At 34.7% G+C, this 12703-nt stretch overlaps 1 protein-coding gene across 1 annotated transcript in view; it reads right to left on the bottom strand.

The window, feature by feature from the left end:
• Nucleotides 1-12703, bottom strand: part of LOC111504273 (uncharacterized) — a 36787-nt gene that overhangs the window by 24032 nt on the left and 52 nt on the right. The window contains exons 2-3 of the mRNA XM_074174469.1: nt 8108-8240; nt 3742-4033 (exon numbers count right to left, since the gene is read on the bottom strand). Of these exons, the coding sequence (XP_074030570.1) occupies nt 3742-4033; nt 8108-8227 (412 nt within the window). The 5' untranslated portion in view covers nt 8228-8240. The remainder of the gene's footprint in view (nt 1-3741; nt 4034-8107; nt 8241-12703) is intronic.

Below are 12703 nucleotides of genomic sequence, written 5' to 3'. Positions count from 1 at the left end.
TCATCATATGAGCGCAAACGTTTGCTAACCTGCTCATGGGGGGTTTGTTCCTCCACCTGAGACAGATTCTGCCTACGCCTCTCAAGAATTTGGTGCAAGGCGGTTTCATAAGGTACCCCGCTCTTGAGGAGATGACTCAGTCGTTTCCTGGCTTCACCACCAAACCTTTTTTTAGGTTCAGGTATTGGATCAGGAGTTGGAGAGTTGAGAAGTTCTCGCTCTTGATCTAAATTTACAGGGAGGCCAGTTGGAGTCGCAAGCTCGACATTCATCTCCTCTGTAGACTCAGCGTCAGAAAGACTTTTTGAGTTTACTCTGTGCATAAAAGTCCACAATAGCTAGGGAAAGAAGGTCAATCACAGCAGAGCCCCGCATTATCGTGATAAGGCGATGCTACGACGAGAGGACGCCCGGTATCTCGAAGGTTCCGTAGAGACAGCTGATAGGCTCAGTGTCAGTCATCCTCTCGGCATGGATAGACACACCTTAGGATTGAACCATCGTTGGGATGCCATTCAGTTAGGGAATAATAGAACCACAAGTGATTCTGTCATTCCCGTATCCAGCGGGGCTACGTGGAAGCAGGCACCCCCACATCCCAAGCCACGTTTGAGAGTGAAAGTAGTGCTTGTGAGTAAAACATTTTATATGAATATTCCCCATGGAATTCATCTGTGTCAGGTTCCATTATGAATTTCTGCTGAGGAGAAAAAGGGAATTATGTGTAACTCATTATCCGTTTTTGAAAGTAGGTGTTTCAGAATATTTTCACCATATTGGCTAAAATAGTTTAATAGTTCCTGTTCAAACACTACAGAAAAAGATAAGGAAAGTTTTATAAACCAAGCAGAAAGAATGTAATAATTATTAGTTTCACTTGACCAAAACCTGAGAGAGATATATCAAATTTATGTAATTATAGAACATTGTCGTAAAAAAAATGCATTCAGTGCTTTTTTATTATTGTTGATCTTCGAAATATTGTGACAAATTATTTCCAAAGGATCCATGAAGTAAATCGTAGATTCCTCACTTGCCAAATGAACAAAATTTTTGAAGATTCCCGAAACAGGACAGTCTTCAATAAAATAGCATTTGGCTCTTTACTTCTTTACTAGCTAAGGAAGGAGAAGAGCAATTGTTTCGAAATTGAACTAAACACCTTCTTGAAAAGTTTATTTCGAACTGAATTGCTTTCTTTCCTCTTCATGAAGTTTCCCGCGATTTTTGTAAGGAAAAGGAGAAGTAGAAAGCTAAGAAGGAGTTAGAAAGCAAAATCTCAAGAATTGATCGAATTTGATTCCTGGAAATGGGTTTCATTCCATAGTCAGATTGTTGCCTCAATAGGAAGATTGATAGTGATCACCTCAATAGAATTAATGCTTTCCTGCTTGATATTTATGAAAACTTGTATCATTTTCAGAATAATGAAAACATTTTCGAAGTTTAACCTAGTAAATTCCTCTAGAATAGTAGAATTCAAGAAATTATTCAATAGAAAGAAATAATTCAATACTTCTCTCTCTAAGTTTTTTCAGTGACTTTTCTTTAAAGAAAACACTTCAATTTCTTACCGGCCGCCCCCTTCTCGGGAGGCTTCTGAATAAAAATATCACATCTATTATCGAACTAATGACCTAGTCGAATTCGTCGACATCAAGCGTGGTTACTGGCGTAGGAGTCCGCCATTCCTCAATACATCTTTCACTTCAATATTCATTGGAACTCAATTTCATTTCAGAATGAACCTCTCTTTTGGACCCCACTTGGTCATTTTCGGCACAAACGTCCTCTATCGCGATCGCAGAGGAAGCCTATTCAATTTTTGATAAATAATAATTTTTAATGATTTAGGGTCACTTCGTGTTTCTCCTCCATAGCAGTTGGTAGCAGTGTTTTACCATTTGTAATCATACTTCCATGGTAGACGTGTCTTAGTGACAGAGAGACATATATACAGGGTGTAACAAAAGTACGTTGAAATATTTAAGTGACGTATTCCTGAGACAATTTTAAGAAAAAAAGTTTATATGAACTTGTGTCCGGAAATGCTTCGTTTCGGAGACACGGGGTGTTGAAATTGAATTTTTTCGTTCGCTTTTTGAAAATAACACTTGCAAAAAATAAGTTATTTGCACCAAATTTGGTACCCGGGGTTTTTTTGACGTGGGAAATCATAATTTCATGTTAATTTTCATGTAACATCTAGAGGGCGCTGCGTACGCTATCAATATTTATTTCAAATTGCCCTAACTTTTTTAACAGTGAACTTTTGCTACTTTTCATAAAAAAACCCAATTTCCACACCTTTTTCAAGTTGAAAAGGTGTGGGAATTGAGTTTTTTCATGAAAAGTACCAAAAGTTCACTATTAAAAAAGTTAGGGCAATTTGAAATAAATAATGACAGGGTACGCAGCGCCCTCTAGATGTTAAATGAAAATTGATACGAAATTATGATTTCCGACGACAAGAAAACCCCGGGTACCGATTCTAGTGCAAATAACTTATTTTTTGGAAGAGTTATTTTCAAAAAGCGAACAAAAAAATCAATTTCAACACCCCGTATCTCCGAAACGAAGCATTTTCGGACACAAATTCATATAGACTTTTTTTCTTAAAATTGTCTCAGGAGTACGTCACTAAAATATTTTAACGTACTTATGTTACACCCTGTATACTATGGTTTGTCTTTTGACAGATATTGAAAATTTTTGAATTCTGTGGTATACTTCATTTATCATAATTTGATATCAGTTCAAGGTTGACTGCACATATGGTTCCTTCCCCTTGTTGAATGATTCAATATTTTTAACGCGTTTTATCATATGAATTTATGTGAAGTTTGTGTTTTATCATCTATCATCTTAACATTTTTATCTTGACACTTTTTTATTTATTTTTCTGTTTTATTTGTTTATTTGTTCTGCTGTAACATAGTTTTCGACACGTTCAACCTCAGTAGTGGTAATTTGTTTTTTCATTGATTTTAACATGAACCTGCATGGCATTAATTTCAGCTTCATTGCCATTTCCAGGCCAATTTTAAGTATATGTGTGATCACATATCCTTCTAATATATGGTAACATTTCCTACTTAGTATCATGAGCTCGGATGTATTCATACGAGAACAGGTCAATATAATTCAAATGAATGATGGAAGTGACTTTGACATTTCAACAATTGTGAAGCTGAAATAAAAAAAATGTTTCACCAAGAAATTGATATCTTCCAAAAATATTCTCCTTTCAAGTTGGATTATTATTATTTCAATATTCGAAAAACAGATTTATTCGAGAGAAAAACTTGTAATGGAATGACGTGAATGGATCTAAAATTACCTTTTCAAGTCTGAGTGAATTTTGAATTCTCAGCAAATCAACATCATCATTTATAATCATTTTACCCTGTTAGGAATCACACGTTGAAAGATAAGACCTCGTTAGTCCTTAGCTCGTACAAGTTTCTCAACTTCTGAGAGTTGTCGTTCGTATGGGGGCGACAGCTGATTGACGGAAAAATAGATTTTAAACGGATTTTTCAAACAGATAATCGCCAATTTGTAATCGAAAAATTATTAGTTTTTTCAGTCAATTGTTCTTATGTGAGTGTATCTAATATATTCTCCAGTTTTAACCTTTGATATAAAGAAGTGTTTTGTGATAAATAAAGGAATAGTTTATGCCACATTAAACTGAATGTTATTTTACGTAAGACAACTCTGATTCCAAAAAGAACTCACCTGATCCATAAACATTCTCTGCAACTTGTCTGAAATCATCTTCGAGTTTAACTTCCTTTCCAACATAAACCTTGTTCGCAGTCGACATTTTCAAATCCTCATGTGTGGATGTGAGTACAGGCAAATATGCTTTAAAAGCTTGTCGAATTTTTTCGTTGGTCGATGGTAGTGAAAGACCGGTGACCATTTCTTCGGCTGTTTCTCCTCTGGCTCCTTCATGGGTCATGGCCATGACAGTTTGAACAGAGAAGGGGCTCATCACCATGTTACCACTCTTTTCTTTCATGACTTCCTAGAATAGTGGAAGCTTTTGTTTTACTTTGTTGTATCTTAAAATGTAGGAAATATACAACATTATTCGATCAGGTAACATTTTATTGTGAGTGTTTTAGTGAAATGTTTAACAAAACCACAACAGCGTTTTGATACTGACTGAATCCTACTCAATTAGTGCTTCATATAATGAAAATTTGAATTATATGACCTTTCATCTACTTAATGATCAATAATTTCACCTGAGTTGAGGTGAATATTGATTAAAAATTTTAACATCATGAAAGAAAATTTCACCTACGCATTGAATAGATATGTCCAATTCCATCACATATATTAAACATTTCGAAAACATTCAGGAACAAATTCAGGAACAAGAAATAACGGCCCTTTCTTTATGCATTTGGAAATAGAGTGAGTTAGAAGTTATGCCAAAAACAACTTTGCGATACGGATCTATTCACCGTCCTCATTTTCAATCAAAACCCATTTGAAGTGTCTGTATTGGCCTGAAGATGTCCAATAAAAATAATTTGGCCAAAATCAAGCAGAATGTGCTATCAAATTCATGGCTATACTCAAACTGAACGTTTTCTCTTCTTATTTGTTCTTTTATACCGTTAGTCGCTCGGTAGCCAAGCGGTTCAACTTGGGTGCTTTGTTCACTCACTGAATTGACTGCCGTGTTGGTCGGTGGTTCACGCTCTAGTCTGAACGATTGAATTTCACTTGCTATCGTCCAACCCGTGTTAGGAATCACACGTTGAAAGGTAAGACCTCGTTAATCCGTAGCTCGCACAAGTTTCGACTTCTAAGGGTTGTCGTTCGTAGGGGTGCGACAGCTGGTTAACGGAAAAACAGATTTTAAACAGTTTGTTTTAAAACAGATCGCCTTAGTGAATTTATTGATGCTTCATTAATGAGGATTTGGGCAGGTATTTGTCCTCCTGTTCCATCCGGATGTACTTGGGTTACATCAGGTGATATTCTTTGTGTCGGTGTTTCTCTAGGTTCATTGTTTTTTGTGTAGTATATTGCATGTTAGGTATTGCTGTGTTTTTATTTGTATTTGTTCTTCGATAAGTCAATTCACTTGATGTAATCGAAGTACAGGCAACTTAATATTATTATTCGTTCCGATATATGTATTTCGTATTTTATTATATATTTCTTAATATTTTTAAAATTTTTTTAACCACACACAGGTTTGTAACCTCAGTGGGATTTTGAATTTATTCTCAAATTACTTAAAATTGTATTAATTGTTATTCTTACATTCTAAGTCTTAAAATAAATAGTATGTATGGTTTCCATTTCATATTTGAGAATAAATGATTTGATTTGATTTGATTTGATTTGATTTGATTTGAAAGGGGAGGACAAATACCTGCTCAAACACTAATTAATGATTTGTTTGAAGGTGGTTGACAATGTTTCGTGGTGTATTTCATCAGTTCGGTTTTCCATTGTATAATATAATAGCCCTGGAAAAATCAAAAAGATTAACCGAAAATAACAATTTTATTAAACAAAAAACTGAAATTACAAAGAAATAACATACAACAACAACCAAACAAATAAAAATTGAAATATCAATGAAAGCTGAAAACATTGAAAAATTAAAAATATTGTCAACAAAAACGAAAAAATAATAAAAATTAATAAATTTCAAAACAAGTTATGTCACAACGTTTCGATTGTTAGTATCCACAATCGTCTTCGGTTGATAACTGGACTTATTTCTCCGAGATCTGACTATTTATAGGTCATTCGAGTGCTTTCACCTATCCCCTCTTCCCTCTTTCTGATTCATTGGTTTTGGCGGGAGATGACCGTTTGGCGGGAGTTAGTCATTTTTAGCTTGATTAGAGGTTTCCATATGTTAAATATCTCTACGCTAGCTTGACTAAATGTGTTGTTGGACATATACGCGGCTTCTTCGAATTTTCGCCCAAATCAGTGTTCCTCTTTGTGGATGATTTCAGCTAGAGCCCATCTGATGTTGGGTTGATGAGTCCAAACATGCTCTGCTATTCCGGATTTGCTGGTTTCTCCTCGCTGTGTGTGTTTCTTGTGATCAGCAATGCGAACTTTCAATGGCCTCTTAGTTTCACCGATGTATGATTCTCCGTACTCGCAGGGTATCCGGTAAATGCAATTCTTGGAATCGCAGTGCACGTTTGATGGCCTGGTTTTCGTGAGGCTGCTACGGATAGTGTTCCCAGATCTGAAGCAGGTCCTGATGTTATACTTGGACCCAATCCGTCTTATCCTTTCCGATAATCTTCTGATGTAGGAAAGTACAAGTACTGGTTGTGGCGGCTTCTCTTCCTTGTGAAGTTCTTGCTGTCTTCTAGCTAAAGCCTCTTCTATCATCACTTTGAAGTAACCATTCCGTTGAAGGTCATTTTTGATGATGCCAAGTTTCCTTTCGAGACCCTCTTTTGTATAACAGAGCCCAAAAGCACGGTCCAGTGGAGTCTTGATGATTCCTCTCTTAGTCGATTGATGGTGGTTGGATTCCTGGTTCAGATACTGTCTCGAGTGAGTGAGTTTTCGATATACAGATATTTTCCATTTAGTGTCGGTTCCCTTTACCAATACGTCTAAGAAAGGCGATTCGTTGTGGATTTCTTTCTCTATTGTGAAAGTGTCGTCTATGTATCTCAGCCAGACTCGGAGCTTCTTGTGGGCTTCTTCAATGGCCAAAGTTTCAAACCACTCCATATATAAATTGACTATAACAGGTGGAAGTGGCGATCTCATTGGCAATGGGATAGACAATGGAAGTCCGAACTGATGAAATACACTAATTAATGAAGCATCAACAAATTACTAAGTCGATCTAACAGTAATAAAGAACAAACAATAAGATAAAACGTTCAGTTCAAGTATAGACATGGAGATGCAAGCACAGTCTGCTATCGAAAGCGCTCGCATATAATAATTAAAAGTTATTGAAGCTTCAATTCCTTTTCGTAATCAAGTAATTATATTGAAACATAATAATAGTAATGAACTTGCACCAGTATTTTGCATTTCGAGTCATAGTAGGTAATAGATTTTCAGGTGATCAACCCCTTCGAAAATATGAAGAGATCTTTGTATGACAGTTTGCTCAGTAGACTCATCTTGATTGACCATTCTCGTAGGAAAATAAAATACACAATATTTAGCGTCGTCAAGTAGACCTATTCGTGATTAATATCACTGAAACATTGTGGGCTCAAGTTTCTTCCCAACAATAAAACAACATCAATCGTTTCAAATATTTTTTTGAGAAGGATAACTTTGTCAACAAAATGTTGTTCAATATTTTTTTTATGATAAAACTCACTTCAACAGCTAGGCGTTAACTCATGCATAAAGCGCTGTTCACGGTAAAATAAACTATGAAATTGAATACAGAGTGTTATTCAAAGGAATAATAACATGTGTTTGAGTTCCAATTCACTCAGTTTCTTATCAAATTACTATTTGATAATGGAGAAACTAAATTTTCAAAATATCCCAATACAAACTTCTCAAATGACTTTCTTGAAAATGCGGACGGATGACAAAACTCTATTTTGACGTGTAGTCACCTTCGAATCACTGGTTATACGAGTATACATAAACATTGTTTTAGAAAGAACTTTTCTGATGGAATCCATTTGAAAAACCTGAGTCTGATACGCCATTGGGTACCCTGTATGTTGAAAAACATTTCAGATATGCAGTGAACTCCGAAACTTTTATGAAACATTTCCTAATAACTCACACTCTCATCTGTGAATTCTGATCGAAGCTTGATGTGTATTATGGTAGGTGAAAATGAAATATGGAATAATGTTTGAATTGACATACAAATCGTCGTCATCTCTTGTTGATGCTAACGTTAGCCAGTAATTTCGTTCGGGGGAATGAAAAGTCTTATCAACTAAAAAAATATACTTCCTTTTACGGAAGCTATTGAAATGAACTTTGCGAAAATATTCAACTACCTCACAACTATGTTAAAAAAAATATTCAGCTCAGATGTGAAATGAAATTTTTTTTGAGATGAAAAACAAGAAAAATTGTTTTCTGTGACAGTATAATTATATATTCTTACCTTATAGAGCCCTGCAGAGAACCTACGGTTTCCATCAGTAAATTCGTTCATAGTATCCTGCTCAATAGGAACTGCAGAAGCAGTGCAAACCAAAACGAATAGAAATAGTCCAATTTCCATGGTGACTATCCTCCTGCAATGGCATAAAAATGAATTGTGAATAATTTTCCTTCGTTTTTGAGAAAAAAAATCGATTCTGACACCAGGTTACGTATGTATTTCATGTTAAAAGAATGTTCCAACAATGCGCACTCTCATTTGCGAAGATATAAGGACAATGCTTATATACCGGGTGACAACGGAATCAATGTACAAGGTGCCATTAACTTGTTTAGTGAGTGACATGTTTGAAATTCGAAATGACTTTATCAGTTTGGAGAAAACCTTCGTTGCTGGAATTGAATTTGATAATCGTATGAATATTACTGAAGCTTTATCTCAAAATCGAAACACCTCGACAAGTATTTCAATCACCAAGTGATTATTTTTCCTTCAGAAACAAATACTATAACTCATACGATTCTCCACTTGCCGGTAATACACCATCAGTATTTGAGAATTTGTAAGTACCGTTCTCAAATTTTGCAGAAGACAGCACTGTAAATGTAGCGCTGATATCAAATTCGAACAATGTAATTTCCAATCATTGCTCATCATGTACATATTTTTTGACGGTTGTGAAACCAATGATATTGTGTTTTATCCACATTGAAAAATAATAAGTTGTCATATGTCTACGTTGCCAAAGATTGAGTTTGTTCATAACAACGTATTCTACGCTTTTCATCAGAATGATCTACGACACAAACAGAGATATCATCTGCATACATTGCAACATGAACAATTTTATTTCACAATATAATCATTATATAGGAGAAATAACACAGGACCCACAATAGAACACTGTGAAACCCACATAGCACCAGATATTCATAGAATATTTCCTGTATATCATAAAACGAACGTATATATTCCAAATATTCATAGAATATTCTTGGAATATATACATGCCTTTAGAATATTCATAGAATAGGCTTGAATGAATATGGCAGGATTATTCCCGAAAGAATGTGCATAGAATGTCTATAAATGGATTATTCTCCCTTGAATATTCTAAGAATATTGTCGATCGAATATACCATATGGTATATTCTTAGAATATATCCCCACGGTATTATTTGGAATATTCTATACAATGGAATTTTGAATTATCTTATAATAACGTATTGAAATAATTCAATATTATTAAAAACAAAAATATTTGAAGATCTTAATCGAATGCATAACCTAATGTATATAACCCTGATAGTGTTAACCAGTTTTTGAACTCAACGCGAAGATTCTGGATGAATTGCTCCAACAGCAACTGTTGGAAACGACAAAAAAATTTGAATGGGCCAATAAATGAACCAATTGCATCAATAATTTGGTTAATTCTCATCCTATTTGTCTTTTTGTATTTGAAATTATTCAATTACAAAGCGAAAAATCCTGGAAACAAAGAAATGGGGAAGTGAACAATCGGAGTAAACGTTTCTCATTGGTCAATTGAAGTGTAGCGCGCGACAGTCGAATAAGCTCTGTGAAAGCGGCTGTCCCTTAATGCTTGGTACCTTTGCGTTAAATTCGACAGGAGTTTCGTTTCTGACATGGTGGTGAACGGACGTGCCGATAGCGACCGTTCACAAAGAAGGTACGCGGACGCCATTGTTGGAGGTGGAACTCAATTCGTGTTGTGTATGTCCGCCGTTATATAACGTGCAAGCAAAAGTTACAAAAGTTATCTTAAACATTGTTTTAGTGGTTTTAATTAAATAGTGCTCCCATTCACGCCGGTTGGAGGCCGGGGTGGACCGGATGTCCACGTGGGAGTGCTAAAGTGGAAGTGAAGTTTAAGGACCCCTTTATTCACGCCGGTATCCAGGCCGGGGTGGTTCGGATAACCACGTAAAGGGGTCATATATGTGAATTCAAAAATCAGAAGGTCTCCCGAGAAGGAGGCGACCCAATAAATATATACGTAGTAAATCAAAATGTCTCCTGATTAGAAGGCGACATTTAAAAAACACATTGTTTTTTTTTTATTGTGAAAAGTGTGACAAAAAAGGGGTGGCAGCATTGCTTCGAGCAAGACAGCTGCGCCCCTCCCGACGAAGCTTCTGTCAAATTGATGTCTATTTGATAGGAGGAGCCTGGACAAATGCGCCCGAGTGGGAAGCAACGTCCATATAATTAGAGAGAGAGAGAGAGTTAAATTCGACATTTCATTCAACATGGCGGTTGACGTGGCAGGTTCGCGTGTGTAATGCATGGTATGTTGGTGTTATTATCAAAGTATAATTCTGTAACGTTCAGTGTACCATTTATAATTTGGGGTTGTCCAATTTGCAGGACAGCGAATAGTTTGATTTTGGATCTTCAAACAGGAGAGTTGCATATATTCAGTCTTTAAGAAAAGTAAGTTAAATGTAATAGTATCAATAGTAAAGTCATGGTGATTAACCTACTATATCTCATTTAAGGTTCGAGGAGAGTTGGTGTATGGGATTTGTTGGTTTGACTAAGTACATGTTTGAACTAGAGTGGTTTCAGTTGTGTATCTTCAATAGAGAAAAGTGAGTGAATGACACATCCTTTTGTATCATTTGTTTTCATAATTTTCATCACTCGTTTTCAAGATAGTATCAATTTGCCCAAAAGAAAACAGAGTGGTACCTGGTACAGGCAGGTGCGCCAAGGAACTGAAAACGTAATGAGTACTTTTCAACAAGACAATGCAAGTTGCTCTCCAAGTCATAAAATGTTGTAAATGTTCATGAGTAACCTATGCGATAAATATCTATTTAATTTTTATTTCAGTTTTATTGTGCCACTTTCAAATAGTGATAATGAACGTTAATGTACATTTTGTTCCAGGTATTACTATTGAAATACTGGCTGATGCATTGTTGGACAAATATAAGGAAAACTATTCTGGTGAGCAAAGTTTGGATAACTTTGAGTAGGTGAAATTCATTGAAGAACCTATCATACCACTCATTTTAAATACTTCATTTGTGGGTTTATTTTTGTAAGTGAGAAACCTAACCTAACCTATTTCTTGATGTAATACATTTTTTCTTTTTCAATGAAATGATAAATTTATTATTTTTTAATTAGTGCTGATGAATTCACAGAGTTGTTTTTTTAGTATATTTTTTAGTATACATTCGTTTGAGCGTAGGAACATCTTAATTTGAATACATTTCTAATATTTGTAATATGACAATATTCAGGAATATTCTATTCAGTGAATATTGGTTGAAACGTCAAATATTTCAGTGTATATTGTTTTTAAAATATATTTGTTTGTGAATATTATGTGTTTTATTACTTGTGTGAATCTTGCATCAAAATGCAATATATACATGCCTAATAGCGTTTACTCGCCACATTCTTGGAATATTCCAAATATTTCTAGAATATTCATAAAATATATTTGAAGAATATTCTATGGTGTTTCCCTATTGTATATTCCTACAATGAACTAAAAATATCCTGAATATTTTATGAATATTCCTCGGGTTCTATTCCTGGAATATTCTTAATAGAATATACCTTACATATTCTAAGAATATTATAAGATATTCCAAGAATATTCCCAAGGAATATTCTTAAAATATATCAAAGGTTCGCCAGGAGCACTTCCAGGGAATATTCTCCAGAAGATATATATATCCACGGCATATTCATAGCATAATACACTATCCTTAAATGTATATTCATGAAATATACCTGGAATATCTATTGCTATGTGGGAACACCTGAACACCTATGTTGATATCAGCTAATGTATAATTCGTAACCCTCAACTTATTGCATTGTTCATTACTCAAACAAACATACTGTTTACGATTTTGTAGGAAGCTTGTAATCTATGTAAGTGCATTATCTTTTTTACCAAAATAGTAGAGCCTCTTTTTCGAAATATCGTCTGAAAAATTCGTATACGGGTATATATTTCAACTAATTAATACACTTTATTATATGATTTTCACTATGAAGGGTTTACAAAAACCGCGACATGTGTTTCGCTGTACAAGAGCTTTCTCGAACATATTTTATTTGACGTTTGAGAAAACTATTGTATAGCGAAACACGTGTTGCGGTTTTTGTAAAACCCTTCATAGTGAAACTCATACAATAAAGTGTGTTAATTAGCATGAAAAATAAGAATTGGAACTTTCTGTGTTTCTATAATAAAAAGTGGTAAAAACATACAAAGTTTGAATTTTCATTTTTCATGATGATTTCCTACCACGTAGTAACGGCTACGGCATCAATTTATTGTATTAATTAGTTTTAATATTGATTTTCGTCAAGTATCGGTCTGTTCCATTCGAATATATATTTCAATAAAGTTTAATCCCTCAAAAATAATTCTAATCGCTTTAGAATACTTTGAAGCGTTCCATAAAATTCAAGGATATTCTAAGGATTCACAATGAAAATATGAAATCAGAAATCAGTAAATGAAGGTGTGGCTAAATACTCAGCTAGACAAAAGTTTACAAATAGTACTAAAATAAGTAATGTGATGAAATATCTTCAATTGAA

This window comes from Leptinotarsa decemlineata, unplaced genomic scaffold, assembly GCF_025532065.1.
Source record: "Leptinotarsa decemlineata unplaced genomic scaffold, Ldec_3_MD MMD2_tig00000576_RagTag_RagTag, whole genome shotgun sequence".
NCBI classification, from domain to species: domain Eukaryota; kingdom Metazoa; phylum Arthropoda; class Insecta; order Coleoptera; family Chrysomelidae; genus Leptinotarsa; species Leptinotarsa decemlineata.
This window is presented reverse-complemented; position numbering and strand designations above follow the sequence as displayed.